The following is a 23,015-nucleotide window of genomic DNA, read 5'->3' as shown; positions in this document are numbered from 1 at the left end:
GCTAATATCCGTAAATACCTGATTAGAAGAGCACAGTATGCAAGCACAGGCCGTTATCGCCGCCCTGACCACATCGCCCTGGAGCAGCAGGCCAGGGCTCCTTTCCGAAGCAGGGGTATGCACTCCCATTCAGCCAGGCGGCCATGTCCAGTTCCCCAGCCTGGGAGCACTCCCTTATGCGTGGTCCTCCAGGCCATAGCCGAGAGTGGAGACATGGGACCATGATGCAGGGGCGGGGGCGTGGGGGCAGTTCCCTGGGAGAGGAGTATGGAGGGAGCAGGTGGGGAGAGTCCGGGAAGAAGGGAGTAAGCACGTGGGGACTCCCAGATTCTCACATGTCCTTGTCCTCAATGTAATACCAGGAAAGGGACCCCTGCAGACTCCACAGAGGGCAGGGCTGAGCTCTGGTCCCAAGGTTCCTTGCAGAAAGACCTCTCAGTCTCTGAACGTGAGCTTCCCACCCTCACCGCCCCTGGCTTCCTGCTGGAAAGTCCTAAGACAAATATCCTTGCCACCCGAAACTTAATTTCTTTCCAAAGCTCCCATTTGGCCTATAGGAGGAATTCGCAGATTTTTCTCTCCAGAACTCAGAATCCCAGCCTTATTTTGAAAATAGAGCATTTGTCCCCCATCCTTTACCTGACAAAGCTTCCTGGACTTGAGAAAGAACATTTTTGATCTGTTCTGTCCAGGAAGGGAGGGAGGCAAGAGGAGGATGGGGCGGGACAGGGTCGAGGACCTACATTCTGCTACAGCGTGGAAGGGTGAACGGCGCACAGCGTTCTGAATGTGTGAACCAGCACAAACTGTCCTTCTCTCCCGGCCGGGACCCAGTCAGTGTTTGCTGAATGAGTGACTGTTACCAGCCTGGGATTCTGTCTTTCCTGCTCCGGTAAGTTACAAAGACCGTGCATCAGCATTTAACCTAGCTTACCGGCAGTCTTTGTTTTAGGCTCCCAGGCCAAGGTGAAAACAGTTTGCCAAGAAGTGACACTCTGTTTGGGACCATTCGCTTTCTCGCTTTGATAGGGGAGGGTCTCCTTGGGCTGGTGCTGGGACCGGAGGGTGGGCTCCGCTTCTCCCTCTCCAGTTCTCTGGTTCCCAGACAAATCGGGGTTAGGCTGCTTTCCTATGTGAAACTGCCCTGGGACCCCACAGGCAGCCCCAATGAATGACCGCTCTGAGGGTCTTTCTTTCTTGCTGAGCCCAAAACCATGCAGGGAAAATGGGGCCATGCCTGCAGGATAGATTCTGGCCTCGGGTGGGCCCTGCTTTACTCAATGCCGATATGCAAGTCTCTCCCTAATGTGGTGATTGGTCCATCTGTCCTCGGTCTCAAATTCTGCAGGGGAATCACACGCAGACCTGGTCACCACCTGTACGGCAAGCATCCTGAGAGATTCTAGGGGCGATAATTTCTGAGTAAATTACTTGAGTGCAGAAGGGTCCACCACGGGAGCTGGGGGAGCAGAGAGCAGGGACAGGAGGCGGGAATAAGTGACTTGTGCATTAATCACAAAGCAATCAGCGGATGACAAGGGGCCCTGGAGCCACTGGGTCGGTCCAGGTGGACTCAGCAGAGGGAAAGGTCGCCCTTGCTGGGGAACTCACATCCATCACTAAGACACTCGCTTACCTGACTTCCGTGTGCCCAAGCCTCCCGTAACCCAGCTTGGCTGAGCTGCTGAACTGGCCTGACTCATTGTCCTTGATCCACGGCACCGCGGGCCATCCCAGCATCCTCGTGCCCGGCCACACCTGGCCAGGGCTGCGCAGTCTTCCTGGCCCGTCACACTGCAGAAGGAGGAGCTTCGGCTGCTGACCTTCAGGAAAGCATTTACTGGGTTTGGCCAGCTCCTGAAGGCTGCCTATTTCTCTTCCTATGCCCTGTATCTTCCCCGGTTACCAGGATCCAAAGGAGAGAGGGACTGAGGGCTTGCCGCTCTCCAACCAACCTGTCTGACCCTCCCTGGCTTCTTCCTTCTCCTGTCAAACCTACCCCCTCCACCGCCTGCTTCCATCCCCACTGAACACAGAGGCCCTCGCCAGTCAGAGCTCCCAGCTCACCAGCCCCTGCCCTTCTCTGACTGGGCCCTAACCCTTCGATCCATTTGTTTCTGACATTATTTTCCTTGCAAGAGTGCTATGCCTTCCAGGTCATTTCCATGTTAACGGGAGCACTGTCTTGACCCACGTGTAGCACTTAGCAGTGGATTTCAGCGGTGGTGATGGGTTTGGGGCGGGAAAAGCATCTTGACCGGACAGACTTAGCTCTGAATTCAGACCCTAGATTTAAATCCTGGCCCGACCTTGGGCAAGTCATTTAACCTCTCCTAGCTCTTCGTCTAGAGCAGGAATAAACACATCCACCTCACAGAGGTGAGGAGAGAATTTAATACATACATATGTTAAGATCCTGGTTACAAGGTTGAAACAACCCTCCTTAGCACCGTAAGGCTGGTGCTTCTAACACGGGAAACAGGATGAGGGGAGGAAAATCAAACTGTCCTCACCAGCCCAACCCCCACAGGGCAGGTGATTTTAAAGCCACCTGGCCCTGATTACCCACAGCACCTGTGTACTCATCCCTCTCGGTAAAGGATTATTTTCTTGACATTTCTTTGCCATTACAGCCATTCCTTTGGGTAAAGCATGATTTTCTCCCCCACTCAGGTCCTCTTTGGACATGTGAAAATCCTTGGAAGTCAAGGTTACTAATACTGTCATGTGAAAAGTTTATTTTTTAAAAAAATTTTATTTATTTATTTGACAAGTTTATTTTTTAAAATTTTATTGATCTATTTGAGAGAGAAAGAGGGCGTGCTTGTGAACACAAGCCGTGGGGAGGGGCAGAGGGAGAAGGAGAAGCAGACTCCCTCCTGAGCAAGGAGCCCAACATGGGACTGGATCCCAGGGGTCCAGGATCATGCACTGAGCCCACGGCAGACGCCCAGCCAGCTGAGCCCTCCAGGCACCCTGTAATGTGAATAGTTGAAGCAAAAAATTTTGTTTATTTTGTTTTTTGAAAATGCAGGTGCCCTGGGGCTCGGAAGCCGGGAGGAAGCACGGATTGTCCCAGCCCGGGAAGGCAAGGTGTAGGCTTAGCCATGACCTCCTTGTACCCTTGCAACTGCAGAGCTTAGTGGCAACCCACAAGTGTTTTAAAGGTCCAATCAAGCCCCTCGGGCAAATGTGAAAGTAAGACGTGTCAATGATTTCATCCCGCTGGGCAATTAATGAGGGACCTAGTAAGATGTCACAAGTGCTCAGAGAAGCCAGACAGACGCATACACAAGCCATCAGGAAGGCTACACTTAATTCACTGAACAGAGGCACGCAGCTCAGGAAGGCTGCTGCACTTAATTCACTGAACAGAGGCACGCAGCTCTCTGTCCTCGGGCAATCATCAGTTGCATTTCCGCTGGATACGGTTTGTATCTCTGTGGGCAAAATCATTTGCACTCTTCTCAGTTTTCTCCAGTTTTGCTCAACGACGAAGGAAGACAAAGATAATCCAGAGGGAGACGGGACAGGACAGCCCATAATAATATTTGCCGCCCGTTTCAAAGTCTCTCCCAACTTTCCCTAACATGACGATTTTCTTCCTCTCAAGACAAAGCCGAAAAGACGGAGATGGGCCCAGGACGCAGAAAGGGGAATTCTATCCAGGGCCAGTCCCTTGTGAAGGCGGAGGAAGTCCAGACGATGACATCACATCTGGGATGACGTCAGAAAGATAAGAATGAGGTTAACTCTCCCCACGAAATTCTAGGATGTCCTTCAAAAGCCTGTCCTTTTTTGGAGATTATATCCTTCATATATTCATGGCATTCAAACGGGACTTCCTTTCTGAAAACATGGTGGTCATAGGTAGTATTACCACTAGTGGTTTTTGGTTTTTTTTAAAGATTTTATTTCTTTGGGGCGCCTGGGTGGCTCAGTGAGTTAAGCCTTTGCCTTAGGCTCGGGTCATGGTCTCAGGGTCCTGGGATGGAGCCCCACATCGGGCTCTCTGCTCAGCAGGGGGCCTGCCTCCTCCTCTCTCTCTGCCTGCCTCTCTGCCCACTTGTGATCTCTCTCTCTCTGCCAAATAAATAAATAAAATCTTTTAAAAAATAATTTATTTATTCAACAGAGAGAGAGCACAAGCAGGGGAAGCTATAAGCAGAGGGAGAAGCAGGTTCCCCGCTGAGCAAGGAGCCCGATGCGGGACTCCATCCCAGCACCCTAAGATCACGACCTGAGGCAAAGGCAGACACTCAACTAACAGAGCCACCTAGGCATCCCCACTAGTTTTTTTTTTTTTTTTAAGATTTTATTTATTTATTTGACAGAAAGAGAGCACAAGCAGGGGAGCATCAGGCAGAGGGAGAGAGAGAAGCGGGCTCCCAGAGGAGCAAGGAGCAATGCAGGACTCGGCCCCAGGATCCTGGGATCATGACCCAAGCTGAAGGCAGCTGCCTAACCAACTGAGCCACCCAGGTATCCCCACTAGTTGTTATTAAAACACACTTGTTGGGGCGCCTGGGTGGCTCAGTGGGTTAAAGCCTCTGCCTTCGGCTCAGGTCATGATCCCAGGGTCCTGGGATCGAGCCCCGCATCGGGCTTCTTCCTTTCTCTCTCTGCCTGCCTCTCTGCCTACTTGTGATCTCTGTCAAATAAAATGAGTAAAATCTTTAAAAAACAAAACAAAAAAAACCCAGATACATAAGTAATATTTAAATAAAAAAACAAACAAACAACACTTGTTGTTTGAGGAGATAAAGTTTAGCAGCCCTATGTTCAGTCCCCATCTTATATAAACATAGATATAGTTTTTGTTGTTCTGTGTTTTTTTATTTTTTATTTCACTCATCTGTGATAGCCAAAAGTCTAGAAACACCCATCCTGTTCACACTTCTGAAATCTTGTTCCAGGAAAAGTGGCGGAAGGGTAAGTCGTGTGCAGCAGCGCCCACGTCCCCTGGCCAGTCAGAGCTCTGCTGGTCCTGGTGGAGGCCGGGCAGCCAGCCTGGACAGGGCTTCCAGATGCAACGCTGAAGCGAGAAGGGAGAAGGAACTGAGACTTATGGACTGACTTCTTGGGAAGCCAGAGGGAGGCTGAGACAGTGGAGCCGGAAAATCACCCTCCCTAGAGCAGGATTCAAATTCTTTCTGTATAATCTGTGGCTTGTCAACAGCCTTTACGTACACCACCCTCCCTGTCCAAGCACAGAAGATTCTGAGGCCCATTAAAACATGGTCTAGGGGCGCCTGGGTGGCTCAGTGGGTTAGGCCTCTGCCTTCGGCTCAGGTCATGATCCCAGGGTCCTGGGATCGAGCCCCACATCGGACTCTCTGCTCAGCAGGGGGCCTGCTTCTCCCCCCCCACCCCACCCCCCGCTGCCTTCCTCTCTGCCTACTTATGATCTCTGTTTGTCAAGTAAATAAATAAACTCTTTAAAAAACAAAAAATAAACAAAAAAAAAAAAACCTTGTCTATGCTGGCATGTGGGCCAGACAGACAAGGAACAGGACCTGGGACCATCTCCCTTCCGGAGAGCTTGCCCCGGTCCCCAGATAGAGACACGTGAGCAACACCCAGAAGGAGAGCAGTTTCAGACTCGAGACTGAAGAGCTCTGGAGAACTGGAACAGTCGCTTCCTAGCATGTTCGATATTCACATTTGCAGCCTCGCTTTTCAACTTCTCCGTGCCCTGAGGCCTCCCCCATGTCCAACTATCCCACCGCTGTGAAGGCAGAAGGCACAGTGCTGCCTGGGGCCCGACAGCAAGACCCCTCCCCAGAGAGCAGGGAGAGCACGGGCGGAGCTGGTGTTCGGTGTTTCATTCCAACGAGATGGATGGCGCATCGTGACCCTAAAGGGGAAGGGGGGGTGGGTGCGATGGAGGAGCTCTGGGCACCCACATTCTGGATGTTAGGGACTGCGATCCTGAGTGCCTCCTTCCTGCTGGATTCACGGGAAAGAAACGGAGCAGAGGGAAGGAGACAGCTCCCGGTGGCTTTTCAAAAAAGAGTGTGTTTAAACTTAAACTCAGTGGAGCAGAACAGCTGGCTTGGAAAATTGGTTGTTTAGCTCTGCAGTTGGTGTCAAGGGCCCACTGGGAGAGAGGGACTAAGAGCAGCTGGAATTTGTAAAGGACAGGTACTGGGGACCAAGACAAAGGGTCTCTAGGGAGCAGGGACTCCAGCGACTTCTCTCCCTACCCCATCCCCTCAACCCTGCTCCTACACGTCAGGGGAACCACAGGACCCAGCTAAGAAACCACCGCCAGGGGGCACCTGGGTGGCTCAGTGCGTTAAAGCCTCTGCCTTCGGCTCAGGTCATGATCCCAGGGTCCTGGGATCGAGTCCCGCATCAGGCTCTCTTCTCAGCGGGGAGCCTGCTTCCTCCTCTCTCTCTGCCTACTTGCAATCTCTACCTGTCAAAGAAATAAATAAAAATCTTAAAAAGAAAGAAAGAAAGAAAGAAACCACCGCCAGGGCGTGAGCTGGTCAGGACCTGCCTATAGGCATTGGTCAGGCTCTAGAGTTTTCCTGTTCCCAGGTCCACCTTCAAGGAAACCACCCACGAATCCCAGAATCGCAGATCCAGAGGGAGCAAAGATTGCACTGGACTCCCCCACTGTAGCTCGCCTGTGCCCCAGGGACTGACTGCTCGCCAGTCCTCGTCCAGCCTGGCCTGCTGTCTGCAGCTAGAATTTGGGGAGGGGCCTCCTGGTGGCCGCAGACAGCTGCGTCTCTTCCATCCCCCAGCGCGGTGGGTCTACAGCGTGGCACTTTAGATGGGAACGGCCTCTCAGAGGTGACCTGACCCACAGGTCGCGGACTAACCCCAATGCACCTGCAGGAATTTTTTTTTTCCTCTTGGCCTCATTCATGTTAAAAGTACTTTTTAAATCCAATATTGATGCTAGGGAAATTTCCTACAGCAACCCAGTGTGGTGGAGTATCTGGAAATATCAAGAAGGCTGGCCACAAGGACCCCACCTAACCGGTCCCTACAGGTGGGAGTTCGTGAGGCCAGACTGAGCACTCTCCAGGTGTCCGCAGTGACGGTAGATGAAGATGTCCTTGGTCTAGGACTCATCCCCTTCCTTTATGATCCAGCCTCTTCCCTTACAGAATTACGCTCACCTCCAGGGATTTCCCTCGTCTTGCCCTGTTCTCTTCTCCTAGTGACCTTCATTAATATAAAAATAACCAGAGCAGCAGAGCAATTTTGTCTAATCCTCCTTTTCCTGCAGCCACGCCTTTAAAAGCGGAGGTTCCAACCAGCGGCAGGACCACCTCTCCCGTATCTTCTGGGGTTTCTGGAAAGTATAATTAGTACCTTAATGACCGAGGCGCTTAGTGCTTGGGGGCCAGAGATGCTAAAGACCCCGCTGGGCAAGGATAGCCCATAAAAGGAAAGATAACAAAATCTGTCCTTGCGGAATGCTTCAAACACTGATTAAAATGGAACACTGGCTAATTTTTTCCCATCTCTCACTTGGCTTCTCTAAGCTTCTGTAAAACGGGGACAGTCTACGTCATTCACGGGACACTTGTCACACAGGATTGTTGTGGAGATTCCATGACATAAGACCAGACACACCTGACATGTGCGACACATGCAGTAAATGTCAGCGATGACAACTGATTGAGAAAAGGGGACGGTGAGGCAGGAACTAGCGTGTCTGCCCACAGAGCTAAGGGCTAGCCCTGCGAGAACTGTGAGTCTTCCATTAAGACCAGGTGACCCTGGTCCTGCTGTCTCTCCTCTCCCAACAAGGGGGAAGGGTCATGCTAGCTTCTCGGGAGTCCTCTCCACCCACCCCAAATAGTTTATAGTTCTGTATGCTGAAAATGGTGCATGACATACCCTTTAGATTTTCCTTCAGGCTTTTCTAGTCTGGGCCAGCACTCCCAGGTCCACAGTTGGACGCTGACCCGAGGCTGGATTGCCTCCCTCACCAAATTAAAGAACGAAGTTGACAGGTAAAGAGTACACCGGATATCACTGCTCCCCACAAATCTGTGACGTTTTGAGGGAGGCTCCAGTGACTGGTGGCCTCAGCTCTTCCTAGCTGTACCCTTCCTCCGATGGAGAAAGAGCTTTTTTTCCGCAGCACACAGCCTCTGGGGATGGGTACCTGCCCATCACCAGACTCGCACCCCAAAGGGATCCAGGGAAAGAGCTGAGGCTCAGCGGTAAGGCAGAGGCTCAGAAATAGATCCCACCCCCCACCCCCCCACTTCTAGGGGGAGGCCTGGCCATGATGGGGGGATCCGAGGGGAGGCTGCCCATTAAAGGGAAAAACAGCAGTTCGGTTCATTGGAATAAACCAGGCAGCAAGGAACTCCAGTAGCTTGTTACTGAAAGAACCATCTGTAACTAGGTTACAGACAGTCTGAAGAGACAGAGCACGGACGGTGGAAATGGACAAGATTAAAAAAAAAAAAAAAAACAAAAAAAAAAAACCGAAAAATTCTCTTGACAGCTGATGCGGAGTAAGAGCTCCATTTACGTTAAACTTCTTACTACAGATTTCACTCCTGGATTTTAGAGGAATCTTACAAATGATTCCTTCAAGCACCAGGAGGAAGAATATTTAAATAAAGACTTGAACTTGAGGGGGTTATCCTCAGGATGAATCCACGGTTTTAAGGGCAGAGGGCCCGTCCTCTCAGATTTACAGGTTACTGGCGCCCTCTGGTGGACGATATAGGTTACAGCTGCAGGTGAGAGGCTAGAGGTGCGATTGGGCGCATGGGATTAGGAAGCTGCGGCCCCAGCTCCCACGCAAGCAAGAGGAAGAGGGGGTGTCAGGGGCTGTGCACCTCACATGCGGTAGCCCATGTGTCCATCACGCTGTTTTCCAGATCTGTGAGCTGAGGCTTAGAGACATTCAGTGACTGCCTGAGGTTACCCAGCCAGTAGCCAATGGGCATCTCTGATTCAGGGCCACGGATTCCAGAACTCCTGATGCTTCCAAGTGTCTCCCTTTCTCTCTCTCTCTCTCTCACACACACACACACACACACAGAGAGAGAAAGAAGAAAGCATCTTCAGTAAGGGACACATTTCCAAAATGTGTCCCTTATTTTGGTAACAACTTTACCCAGTTTTGAGCCGTATAAAGCTGGAGTTTTGTTTTGTTTTGTTTTTTAAGATTTTTATTTATTTATTTAACAGAGATCACAAGTAGGCAGAGAGGCAGGCAGAGAGAGAGAGAGGAGGAAGCAGGCTCCCTGCTGAGCAGAGAACCCGATGTGGGGCTCGATTCCAGGACTCTGAGATCATGACCGGAGCTGAAGGCAGAGACTTTAACCCACTGAATTACCCAGGCGCCCAAAAGCTGGAGTTTTTGAGTTAAATTTTCCCAATTCAGGGCATTAGAAGTTTCACACTTCTTTAACTCGACTCAAATGTGTGGTTGTATTTCCACTAGTGACTCTTCTAAAGGTTAACGATGAAGGGGAAAGAGTCCCAGAATGTGAGGAGGCAGATGGGGTTCCCCACACCACATGCATTCGTCAGTCAGGCCCCGCTTGTTGCCACTTCCGCTCGGCGTGTTAAAGAAAATGATCTCCAAAGACATGTTAAGCTAAAAGGGGATCTTTTTGCACACCTGGCCCTAAACCTGAAATGAGTCCTCGCTCCTTTCTCCCTTCTTTTCCCTACCGGAGAGTCTTTGCGTGGGTGGCAGAAACGTTCAAGTACATGCTTGAGATCCAGAATTCCAGGAGAACAAAAACCCATCCCTCAGAATTCCCCACTCTGCCTCTCCCTCCCCAAAATCGCAATCACAGTTTTAGACTATAGCAGTAATTCTCAGAACGTGCTTCCCGAACCAGCAACACCAGCATCCCTTGGGCACCTGACGGAAGTGTGGGCCTACCGAAGGAACCTGTGGCCCAGCAGTCTGTGGGCGAAGCCTTCCAGGTGGGTCTGTGCTTGCTGAGGTCTGAGAGCTACTGTTCTAGAACACGGTTCTTAACCTAGGGTCCGGAGGAAGTTTTAAGGGGTCTAAAACTTCCTTGGGTTTGCATATAAAATTTTACATATATATCCTTTGTCTGCGGAGGGGGTCCAGAGCAGACACCTTTTGATCCCAAACAAGTTATGAACTACTACTCTGGGATAGATGGTAGATATCCCCCTGCCGGCACCCACAAACTCTTCAATTTCCTGTATCTTTGCCTTAAGACACCTGGCTTTCCCCCCAAAGAATCTTGTGGTCAGGGGTGTCTGGGTGGCTCAGTCGGTTAAGCATCTGCCTTCAGCTCAGGTCATGATCCCGGGGTCCTGGGATCGAGTCCCACAACGGGCTCCCTGCTCAGCGGGGAATCTGCTTCTCCCTCTTCCTCTGCCCCTCCCCCTGCTTGTGTGCTTGCTCTGTCATATAAATAAAAATAAAATCTTTTGCTAAGAAATCCTGTGGTCATTTTCCCATACCCCTTGTATCTTCAGTACAGGAGATGGGCCTTCCCCGCACTGTCCGCAGACCATTATCCCTCCGCACAGAAATCTCAGCTCTTTTGAGACTTAGGCCCCTCCTTTTTGTGTCATCTGCTTACCTTCCAGATATTTCGCTCATTCACTGCAGACTTTGGGTTCCTACAATCCTGCCATGATCCTGGGTGGGGTCAATGTCCTATGAATGCCCCCTTCAACACCCCAGCCTCACAGGAACCTCCCACATTGAACACCTCAACATGAAGAAATTCCCCGTCCTCAACACCTGAACCACCCACTCTGTGCCATGTGGGACTTACCCTCACCTGGGATGGCTCCGCTTTCACCGTCAGCTTAAACTAAGTCAGTGCAGTCATACACGCCCAAATCTCAGCAGACTCCTATAAAATGTTTGCTTCTCTGCCCACGGCAGGACAGCCGCAGCTCTGCTCCCTGTGCTCGTCAATCCTGGAGCCAGATTGAAGGAGCGGCCCCCATTCTGGGGTGCGATGGCCCCCCGCTAGGGGGAAGGAGCACCCACTGAACCCCACAATGGTCCCTAAACCTCAAAAGTAGTACAGTCAGAGCAACAGGGTGGCTCAGTCGCTTAAGTGTCTCTTATTTCAGCTCAAGTCATGATCTCAGGGTTGTGAGATCGTGCCCCACGTTGGGCTCCTTCTCTCTCCTTCTCCCTCTGCCCCGTCTCCCCTCTCAAAAAAAAAAAAAAAAAAAAAAATAGGGGTGGCTCAGTGGGTTAAGTAAGCCTCTGCCTTTGGCTCAGGTCATGATCCCAGACTGGGATCGAGCCCCACATCGGGCTCTCTGCTCAGCAGGGAGCCTGCTTCCTCCTCTCTCTCTCTCTCTCTCTGTGATCTCTGTCAAATAAATTTTTAAAATCTTAAAAAATAAAAATAAAAAAGTAGTGCACTTCATTCCCACTCACATTTCATTGACAAGCCTGTTGTCACTGGGGCAGGGAGCGTAATCCTCTCCAAAGGGTGGCAGAGAGAAGTGGCACGTTTTGACAATTCAATCTCCCCCAGGCTTTGAAGTCTCTATTAGAGCATCAATCCACATCAGAACACAGCAGCCTGTCCTTTCTGCTCTCAGTCCCGCCTTACATACCATTCTTCCCATTTCGTTCAGGCTTCCCGTTTCCGTCAGCCCCTCCCACAAATAACAATGATAGAAAAGCTTTATCGAACATTGCGAGGGTGCTGATTTAACCTCTATCAGCCCAGGACAGATTTGCGCCTTAGAGAAGCTAAATAACCTGTCTTCACTTCCTTCTTCCTGGCCTCTAGGTTAGAACCATCATTTCAACTATAAGGGGAACAACAGGAGAACCAGGTAGAATCAAGAGCCCCGGCTGGGGACATGAATGCGTGGTAACAGCATCTGCACGCGGTGTGAGTTACGCCCCGAAACACTTGGCGGCTGGGCCTATCGGGTCTCAACCAGAGGGGAGTCCCTCCCAAGTGACATTCGGCAGGGGCTGCAGATATTTCTGTCATCTTGAGTAGAGGCCAAGGATGTCACAATGCGCAGGACACTCCCCGCCCCGCAACAGAAAATGTCCCAGTCCCCAGTGTCAATAGGGCTGAGGCTGAGGAACCCCGGGCCAGGGACAGGGAGGGCGTGTCCGGCAATGGCCTTGCAGGTTTCCCTGGTCCTTTCTCTCCTGTTCCCCGGAGTTCCCACTCAGACCCTCTCCATTCTCTTCAAACTCATATCCCAACTGCCTCCTCCCTCAGACTCCACTCTCTCCCTCCCTGCTTTCAACTACACGGAACTTTCCAGTCTTCCAGATGCCCTGAGCTCCTCACCTAAAAGCCCTCGCACACCAGCTCTTATCTCGACACTCCCCCTCTCCCAACTCCTTCTGGTCTCTTCGAGGAGGCTGGTCGGTCAACCCTTGACTAGATCGGGCCCCTCTTCTCCATTTCCCACCGCGGCACATCCTAACAGAACACGCACCACACTAATACTATGTGTTTAAACTGGCCAGTTTCCCTAAGCCACGAGAGCGAGGACCACCTTCCTCATCTTCACCACAGAATCCGCAGGACCTATGAAGTGTAAGACACAGAATATTTCCACAGGTCTATTTCCATTTGGATCTTCTCATATGCACAGAGTCAACATAACCCAAACACAACTCATCGTTTTTTCCTACCTCACCACCACCAGCACAAAACTACCCTTCTACACATAATTTTTACCTCAGTGAACGGCACGGCCATCCAACTGCCTCAGCCACCCCTGACTCCTCCCCTTCCCTCACACCCCCAGTGACTCGTTCAGGAAGTGAGTCCCTTCTGCCTGGGTTTCCCTCAAATCCATGCACTTTTTTTTTTTTTTAATTTTATCCATTTATTTGACAGAGAGAGACACAGCGAGAGAGGGAACACAAGCAGGGGAGTGGGAGAGGGAGAAGCAGGCTTCCCTCCGAGCAGGGAGCCCGATGCGGGGCTCAATCCCAAGACCCTGGTATTGTGACCTGAGCCAAAGGCAGAAGCTGAATGACTGAGCCACTCAGGCGCCCCAAATCCACGCACCTCTTTTGGGCTTTTGTCTCAGACACAATAGTTTTAGCTAGTGACTGATTCTGTGACTCTTAATTCCCTTGGACACGTTATTTAGTTCCTCTAAGCCTTACATACCCCATGGGATAATAAATGCCAGGTCAGCACCTACTAAGTGTTTAGTCAATGTTATCTACTATTATTTTTCCAGGCCCACTGCCATCGCCTCAGGAATATCATTGTTTCTAGCCCAGATTGCTGCCACAACCTGTTATTCTTGCTTCTAGTCTGGCCAGCACTCTAGTCTAGTCTAACAATGCATGCGGCCAGAATCTTCCAAAAATGCAAATGAGATCAAGTCCTCCACCTGCTTTTAAAATCCTCGGATGGCTCTCCACTGCCTTCAGGATAAGGCTCAAACTCCCTGGCTAGGCACAGCACACCTTCATCCTCTCGCCCATCCGACAGTCCAGTGCCTTCTCGTCCCTTCTCGAGCCACACCCCTTGCTACAGTCGCACAGAACAACGGAACGATCACAAACAAGCCCGGCTCTCACAGTTAGTTCTCTCACTGCTGCTTCCTCGGTCCGTGTGGAAACCGCCAGATGTCCCCAAGTCCACTGTTAAGAATATAGGCAACTTCAGGGAGCTTCTTAACTCACAGTGCTGGTCCCGGTACCGAGCAGGACCTGGCTCACAGGAACACTAAATAAGTAATTAGCCGTACTGAAAGGAACTCCCATACTTTATTTTGAAGAGGAAAGAAAGCAAACGAGTTTCGGGTTGGGAAGGTATGTCGTGAGATGATCCCCATATCCCGAATTCTGTAATGACCTGAAATCTTCCTAATAGCACTAATTTTTAAATTACATTTTAGAGAACGGATTTGTGCACATTCTGGCAAACAATCACCAACTAGGTATTTGTCTGCTGATGACAATTTAATTCAGTTGCTACATTCAGCTCGCCTTCTTTTGGCCTCAAGACTACTTCCAACAACGGGGCGCCTGGGTGGCTCAGTGGGTTAAAGCCTCTGCCCTCGGCTCAGGTCATGATCCCAGGATCCTGGGATCGAACCCTGCACTGGGCTCTCTGCTCAGCAGGGAGTCTGTTTCCTCCTCTCCCTCTGCCTATCTCCTGTCTCTCTGTCTACTTGTGATCTCTCTGTCAAATAAATAAAATTAAAAAAAAAAAAAAAAAAAAGACTACATTCAACAATGATGAAGTTACAGGACCAGGACTCAAGATGAGTATGGCGCAAAACCCAGAAAACCAAACGTGATGTGGCTGGAATCATCACAAAATACCTTAAAGAGTACCTTAAAGAGGTCACAAAACGTGTCAAGGATTGTGTGGACACAGAAACTGGCTTCTCCTCTGGCTCTAATGCTCCTCTTGCTTTGTTTTCATTTTAAAATGCTATCCCTGGTATTTCCATGTCACACACACACACACCCGCCCCAGAAGCTCCTCATTCCGGTGTATACATCACACCTCTGGACCAGAGAGCCCATGCAGGATGCCCCCAAAAGTCGCTCAGTGTGGCCCAGTCTGCACCTGCCCTGCAGGGACCGCGAGCTGAAATGTTTCACTCACCTGAACGGTCTTAGCTGTAAGGACTTGACCTTTTGAAAATGTGGCCTAGCAAGCTCTTTGTGGCCAAGGTTTCTTCAGTATCCCTCCAAGGAACAGAACCTGAGGGCCACAGACCAGCGGCTGCCATGAGGCTCGTCAGAGCAAATGTACAATGTTATGCTTTTGTAGATTTGGTAAGCTCCTGGAGCTTTTCAGGGAGGGCTGTCATCCTCCTCCCAATTTAAGAACCACTGCTAGAGGCCTCAGCAGATGTGAGAAAGGTAAGTGATTAACATGTACTTTGTGACAAACCCTCAGTACCCCATGAACTAGACCCAATTTAAAACACAAACTAGAACCCTGCACCTAGCAGCTCTGTGTCAGCTCAACAGAGGCAAATCTGTCATCTCACCCTTTGAAGTCTCGCCAGCAACAAAGGTGAACAAAATGATAGCCCCGTAGGCTTAAAAGAGTTCAGTACAGACTTGTGCCGAGACAGAAGGCTTGTCTTAAATCACTCTAGACATGCACGTATGATAGTCTCTAATTCTCAGGTGCTCTAGTTGGGGAAATTCCACTTGGCCTACCTAGCTAGCTCAAGGTTAAAAAACATTCTGCGAAATCTTGAGGTTCCCTTCAAGGACTGGGAACCTAGAAATGAAATACAATACTCTAACAGGTGACTGGAGGAAAATATCAAAAGTCGCTGCTGATTTTAAGTACGTAACTTCTTTTGCAAAATCTATTCTCTGTCCCCAAACCAGAATACAGATTATACATAAAAACAGAAAGTGAGATTTTGCGATATACAGATTTCTCCAATCATGACACAAGATGGCAAAATGAAAAATATTTAATACACAAGAAAGCACAACAGAATCAAAAGGTATTAATAGCATTACATAGTGCAAAACCCAGAAAGATACAGAGTCATTCATTTATTGGTGCTTAAAAAGAGTAGGCAAAAAAACACATGAAAATGTCTCCTTTCCTCCTTTATTGAGCTGGGCCACTATTCAAAAGGTTATCCGACATTGCTTTTTTCCGTCCACTTTATGAAACCACATTTGCTACATGCTGATTACGCTTACCTGACGAGATATGTTATTTGGAAAATCGCATGTTTTCTGTGTATTGGCAGTGCATTTTAGGCCACCTACTCAAGTGCAAGTAGAACATTTTTGTCCATCCAGACCACAGAGCAGCTGTATCTACTCTCCAAATCTACACACACTTCTCTCTGAACCTAGAGACAGAACTCTTTCCCAGTCAGGTGCTTCAGACCTAGGAAAGGCTGGATGAGTCAGAGGCGTACGAGGAGGCCACGTAGGCCCTGCTAGGCAGGCACTAAGGGGAGCTTGTGCTCAGCTTCCAGAACATGAGGTATTCTGAATATATACCCCAGAGAGTGGTCTAACCATTTCCAACATGTCATTCAAGGCAATATATCTAGGTTGAGCTGCTCTAGCATCCTTAATCTCCATAACAAACGATGAGGTAGAAAGGGTAGTATGTATGTTAACAGATGAAAAAAATGAGGCTTAAAAAGGGAACAATTGGGACTGCAGCGGGTGACGGATCTTACTCCTTATCTCTATCCCAAAAGCACTTACCAGTGCTTGCCTGTAGACTAAGGACAGAGCCCTACCCAGAGGCTGGTCACAACTGCTACCTTGCCAAGTACCGACCGAGGAGGCCAGAAACATTTTCTGTTATTTCTTAAAGGAGGAAAGAAAAAAACCAAAGGAGACGTTTTGATTATTTTGAAAGGAAGGGAAAAAATGAGGCAAATCATAGGGGGAAGGCTGGCCTCTGTTTCTTAGTGCTGAGGCAACAGTCTTCCGTTGCTCATTCCCCTGCTGCCCCATCATGGACACCAAGGAAGTCGCAACTGCAAGTCTCGACTACAAGGTTTTTTGTTTTTTGTTTTTAAGATTTTATTTTTATTTGACAGACAGAGATCACAAGTAGGCAGAGAGGCAGGCAGAGAGCGAAGGGGAGGAAGCAGGCTCCCTGCTGAGCAGAGAACCCCATAAGGGGACCCTGGGATCATGACCTGAGCCGAAGGTGGAAGCTTAACCCACTGAGCCACCCAGGTGCCCCAACTACAAGTTTTTTATCAGACAGTAGCTCTGATTTCACAGCTTCCCTTCCTTACTGCTAGAATCCACCACCTACCCCTGGTGAAGAAATATTCCCCAGAACTGACGAGAAAAGAGGAACCTTATCTAAATATACAGTCGTTCCAACCGTCTGGGGGGTGATACAGAAAGCCTTTGGTATAAAAGCAATATCCCAAAGTAGACCACTTAGAACTCTGAGGAAAAAAGAGCAACAGTAAGGGAAGAAGGAAGGAGAAAGGTATGACATCAAGTAGTTACTGTTAAAAAAAAAAAATGCCTTGAGATAAGACATCAGTTGCTCTAATAAATTGTCAGGATTGTAGTGATAATGTCAATTTTCAAAAGAGCGTGTGCCAAATCATAGCAAGAACTCTGAGAAAAGAATTGCTCTGACAGAACTATTTGACCCTTTTTAAAATTATTCACCCATTCTCGCCCAAGAAATGAGGACTCTTGCTCGCTGTCCTATGCTCCCAGAAGACATGAGCGAAGGATCCTGGGTAGAGGAAAACCACGTGCAGCAGCAGCGGCAGCCTGGACCTCAGATAAGCAACCAACAAGGATCAGCTACCACTGTCTGCAGATACACAAACCTGCCACATTTTCAGTCATCCGAAAGCCTCGGACAGAGGGACCGTAAACCTAGCGGTTTTCCTTTGACAATGCCACATCTGCCAATAATGGCGCTACTTGGGATTGCACACTCCTACCGAAAGATCTCAAGATGCTTAGGGGACACCCTCCCACAGGAGAGAAGAGATCGGTGGCTCCTATAAAGGAAGCATGTAGCCATGGCGACCGAGGAAAGCACCGTCCACTGACAGGATGTCGCAAAGCAATCTGGAAAAACTATCCCCAGATTGAGTCAGGGAGTCACCTCTACCACTACCTCAGACACTCACTTCCAGTTTAGCTTTAGGTCCTCAGTCTCTCTCCTCAGATGCTAACCTACAACTCCCCTCATCACCCTCTGGGAGACACTTAGCATAGCCTATGGCAGTGCAAAATTCCAGACATTTGTAAACATTGTACATTTCACTTTTGGCACAGGGGAGAGCTTATAAGTTCTTTATCTCTGAAGTGAAAATTCGAAACACAGCAAGTTCCTATTCTGTCCACTTTCAGCAAAGGCATTGGCAGTCTTAATACTCTATGTATATACATATACACCCATGAATGAAGAGACCATCAAACTAAATTCTTGAGGACATCCATCAACAATTTAAATAGATACTTGGCTAAATGGAAAACAATGGCTTCACAGTATCTAAAGGCATACTTTCAGGTCATAGGACTCTGCGTGAGGGGAAAAACCCAAATATCTGGTTAACAAATGTCCTCCTCTCTGAAGAGAACCAAGAGATAAGACTCCAACAGCTCACCAATTTCTAACATTCTAACCAATTTCTCATCAAAGACTGTTCAAAGGAGTCAATGACGCACTGAATTGACTTTTTTTTTAAATGCCACAGATTATCCTGACCTTTAAAAATAAAATTTTTACAAAACAAATGACCCACAAAGCATTATATACACCTAAATATACATAAATTATTATTAAAACACAATCATGTATTTCAAGTGCTTGGCAGTGATCCCATCTTGTATTAGCAAAGTTCATGACAGATTGGAGGCTGGCCCGGCAGATGCTGATCCATTGTTCAAGCGTAGGATTGCTACCTTTTGACATTCCATAGGTGGACTCTGGGGAAAGGGCATCTGAAGGCTTGGTCTTAAGATTTTTATAAAGTCTGATTTAAGTATCTGATACAAAAACATAGCAAATATACTAAGTACGATGCAAGAACAGTGAGTTAATGAGACAGGAGACATTCTGATCTGTAACCTAAAAACTCACGGTTTCTGAGGATATGTTCATTGTTTTTGCAGTGAACTTTTTGTCCAGGATAACATGATGATAAATATTAAAAGGATAATTAAAATAAGAAATTGCGCACTGGGGCACCTGGCTGGCTCAGTCAGTACAGAGTGTACGACTCCTGATCTTAAACACCTTGTTGAGCGTTGAGATTACTTTAAAAAAAGAAAAGAAAGAAAAGTAAAGAATCTAGCACTAATGTGGGATGATCTCCTTAATCCTAAGTCTACAGCATGAGACAGCAAAAGCAGTCAACTCTTCGGGTACCTATTTGAACGGAGCCTTTCCTCACGATCAAGATTTCAACTCAAGCAGCTGAGAAGGAAAGAGAAAAGGAGACAGATCAGACGGGCTGCTGGAAGAGGGGCAAACTAGCACCGTCTCCAGAAACCAGAGCCCTGTTTCACTCTGACTACGACTAAAAGGTAACGGTAGTGTGGAGAAAGCAAGAGTTTATCGAGTCGAAGTAAAACCATGAAGACTTCACATAAAAATCACGGGTTACTTTCATTGGCAGTGAGTAAAATACATCGGTACCGCAGTGGCCTTGAAAAAGAACAAAATCAAAGAGGAATCAAGATGGTGTAAAGTCTCTTGCGGGTTAAGAATTGCTCTGATAGCACTATTTGGCTCTTTGTAGGATGCTCGACCCATTCTACCGCAAGAAATGTAGAATCCTCCTTGCTGTCCGACACTCCCAGGAGACACGAAGGAAGGATCCTGGGTGAAGGAAAACAATGTGCTGCGGCCGCGGCAGCCTGGCCTGGGCCTCAGATAAGCAAAGGACTATCAGCTCTTTCTCTATAACAGCTGTAGTCACTCACAGGGCTCTTGCTAGAGGGTCAGTAAACCCAAGTATTGGTTTATTCTAAATGTGCAGCTCAAACACGCAGCTCGGGATCTCCTAAGAATTTAGTAGTAACAGGAGCAGTAAAAAAACTCGGGTGAGCAAGGGGGAGAAGGAGGAAAGCTGAGTAGCAGAAGAGGGTCCTGTGACAGGCGGGGATGTACCAAAATGAGCATCAAATATCTTCAGAGGCAAATAAAATTTTTAAAATTTTTTCTTAAGTTTTCTAAAACAAACAAACAAACAAACAAACAAACCTGCAGCTTTATGTAAGAAGAATCAGAGGGCGCAAGTGCACATCCCCTACTCTCCCCGTCCCTCTTTTAGGTCTTTACCTGCAAAAGCTCCTAACTGGCAAAAATCAGACGAAATTGAGGGCCATCATACTGCTCTGAAGAGAGGAGCACTAGGGAGAACATAGGGAAGACAGACATTTAACTTATTCATTCACTATGGCCTAACAAAACAATACAGTCCAAGGACCCATTCTGCTTCGAGGGGAAAACCCTTGTCCGTGATACTTAGAGAGAGCAAGAGACCTGGGCTTCCTTCCCTGAAAAGGAACAATACTGGAGAAAGGGGTTCAGGTTCCTCTGCACCTTCATCTGTCCTCTCCCTGTGGGAGGAGTAACTTATCTGATTATATAAGAAAGACTGGGGGGCAAATAATACAGTATACGCTAATTTAAAAAAAGAAAGAAAGAAAGGTTGGTATGTAATTGGCATTTTCTCTTTGGGAATTAAGTGTTAATATGGAAGTCTTACTTTGACCGCAAGTCCTATTCTGCAAGATTTCAATGATTAGCACCCTGAATCCAAACTCCACAAGCATCACCCTTCAAATATTTTAACAAATAATGAGAAGAAAGTATGGTTTGGGAACTTAACTACAAGTGACTTGGGTTCTAGTAACAGAGGATTCACGAGCTCGCACTCTCCGCTGTCATTTAATCTTTTAGCCTCAAGTGCAAAATGACAGGGGCTGGGTTTAAGAGTGCATTCTAGTTTTAAACTTCTAGAACTTTTAACAAAACTCCCTCTCAAGAAATCAAATAAGATGCTAAAAGCGATCTTTGCTGCACCTCTTGTAACTGGGAAAACCCTTTTCTAGGGCAGGGCTTCCCAAAGTGTGGTCTGTGGACCACTTAACCAGCTTCCAGAACAAACTCTCTCATAGAAAGAAACCCCCTTTGTGGAGGAGAAACAATGCTACTGTTTGAATTCTTTTTTTTTTTTTTTTTTGACTTGAGTTTTTCTTAACAAGCAACCCAGGTGATTTTTATGATCCATAAATTTGTTAATTCCAGTAGGCTATGGTCTTCAAAATCTCATATGCAAACCACTGAGCATACATCGAGATTTTTTCAATGGGGAAGGCAGACAGGGATATATATATAAGAACATCAGCTTAAAGATCTTCAATTTCCATATGCATTACCCCAAGATTTATGTGCTCATATAATGCTCCTTCAGATATAACATTTTTAATTATTTTCATTTTCACAACTGCCATACTCTGTATTTGAAAGGCTGACTCACACCCATCTAGAATCTTACTACTGGGCATCGCTTCAGATTGTAAAACACCTAGAGGCATCAAACAAAAGAACAATAAGGAAAAAAAAAACAGAATTTTCAAGAGACAATGAGGACAGAGTAGAGCAAAGAGAGCTTAGATTAAAATCTCTGTACCTCATCTATCTTAGAAATGTAATTGAGAAGGTTGTGCCAGAAATGTGTTAATGCTTTTATTTGAATTAAAGTCAAACATTATCTGACTGAAGGGAATCTGATTGAGAGCAGTCTTTGCTACTTTTTATGACAGGACTTTTCTTATAAATTCAATCAGCTAAATCTACAACTCTAAAACTTTTAGAAAAATATTTTTAAGGCACATATACAATATACTGGATAGGGTATCCTTTGTTAAGTACTTAAATTTATTTTTAAAAATTTAGATGTCACATTAAACATGTGCAAAAGGAAAACTACCCTAGAATGAGAGCCATGAAATGGAGTTCTCGAAAAACTGTTTGGGAAAGGTTACAAGGGACAAAACTGTCCTCTTGGAGTAACTTGTTTTAGGTTGGGTACTCAGGTGTCTACAACTCACCAGAAGGGAACACACTATTTGCTAATCATATCCTAGGGGTAAAATGTGCAAAAGGTTACATATAGTTTTTCAAAATTCTTTCAGGGATATGTTAGCAAAAATGCTCAGCGTTCTAGGCACACATGGAAGAAATCTCGTTTTTCAAGACTTTTCTTTGGGCTCATCCAAACTGCGTGGACCGATCACAACCATAAAGCGATTTACAGCATTTCACAACCGGACTAATCAAATTACTTGTTTGGGTTTTTTTTTTTCCCACTGTTAGCTCTAATACTTTTCTAAGTATTAGATATGGGTGCCTAAAACCATTCCCTAAGAGAAAAAAAAAAGGCTAGGGAATAAAATTAACTGAAGGAAGAGTAAATCTTCAAGTAACTCAGTAAGTGAATGAATTAAAGTACTTTTGTTTGTACTGGCTTCTCCCAGATCCTCATCTTTAGAGAGAGAATGAAGTGGTTAACGTATCTTTTCATGTTAATGGAGTCCATCCCCCAAATTGATAATCTAGTTCTAAAGAACTCACTGTCAAATTCCCTCTACAGGTAGAAGCAAAAATGTGACACAGAGATGTTTACATAAATAAATAAACAGATACAGAGGGTTATGATGAGTAGAGATGTTCAATACTGACATTTTGATACACACCTGCCCTGTTAATATTTCTCTCCAATTCACTGAGTCAGCTACGCTATGAAAACCTTAATAACCAACTGAATCTCTTTCTTGCATATAGGGCAGGAAGCCCCAGCCTTCTTTAATCTTCTGGCACAGTGAAAACAAGTGACAAGATGCCCTGTCCTCCCATGAATAATGTTCCCGTCTCGTGGCCTCTTCTCACACAGACTACATGGCTTCAAGAGATTCCGACAATCCTCCATGTTTTCTGCATCTGTTCTCTGTTCAAAAAGGTTATCGGATTGCTCTCCCACGCTTGATATTGTTTCTTGGCTTTCAGAACTGTGGGCCAAATCCAAGAATTCCACCGAGTTGCAAGGATCAAAAAGTCTGGGGTTTTTTTCTTCCTTTGTACATACATCTTTAGGTCTCACAACCGGAGCTGATATGGTTCTCCGGCAATCGGGGACATCTAGTCCTTCATTTTCCTTCTTTTCAGCAGGTATGGCAGTGATATCGGACGTGGAGAGAGAATGGGTTAACTTAGAACAATCCGAATACCAATCCTTCCTCAACGCCCAGCAACGAAAACAGTACCTCTTGCTTGGAGAATTAAATTTCTTGCACTCAGTACATTGCCACTCATCCTACAACGACAAGTGCGGCCAATTAATACGCAGCAGCGAACAAGCAGCTCAGAAAAAGGGGAGAGTGGGCCACGTTCATCATCTCACCAAGCCAGGGAGACATTCCACGTGAGCGGTCTAGCTCCACATCTGAACACATTCCACAGCCACACGTAAGAAAGTCTACACGAGTTTTGCGACGATGGTGACGCAACTGGCATTTCAAGTCAGAATTTGATATCGCTATCTTTAAGAAAGTCAATTCATTATTT

At 47.3% G+C, this 23,015-nt stretch overlaps 1 protein-coding gene across 7 annotated transcripts in view; it reads right to left on the bottom strand.

Moving 5' to 3' along the window:
* Positions 1–15,375: 15,375 nt before the first annotated feature.
* Positions 15,376–23,015, bottom strand: part of MDM4 (MDM4 regulator of p53) — a 45,922-nt gene continuing 38,282 nt past the window's right edge. For 4 of the 7 annotated variants that reach the window (XR_014303725.1, XR_014303726.1, XR_014303727.1 and 1 more), the window contains one exon: positions 20,611–22,764. Coding sequence is in view for 2 of the 7 variants with exons in the window: in XM_082702104.1 (XP_082558230.1) it covers positions 22,186–22,764 (579 nt within the window). In the remaining 5 variants the exon portion in view is untranslated. Of the gene's footprint in view, positions 18,858–20,610; positions 22,765–23,015 lie in introns of those variants that run through there. The other 3 variants (XM_082702105.1, XR_014303724.1, XR_014303728.1) reach the window with 3 other exon arrangements.

Source organism: Mustela nivalis (assembly GCF_964662115.1).
Source record: "Mustela nivalis genome assembly, chromosome: 16".
NCBI lineage: Eukaryota > Metazoa > Chordata > Mammalia > Carnivora > Mustelidae > Mustela > Mustela nivalis.
This window is presented reverse-complemented; position numbering and strand designations above follow the sequence as displayed.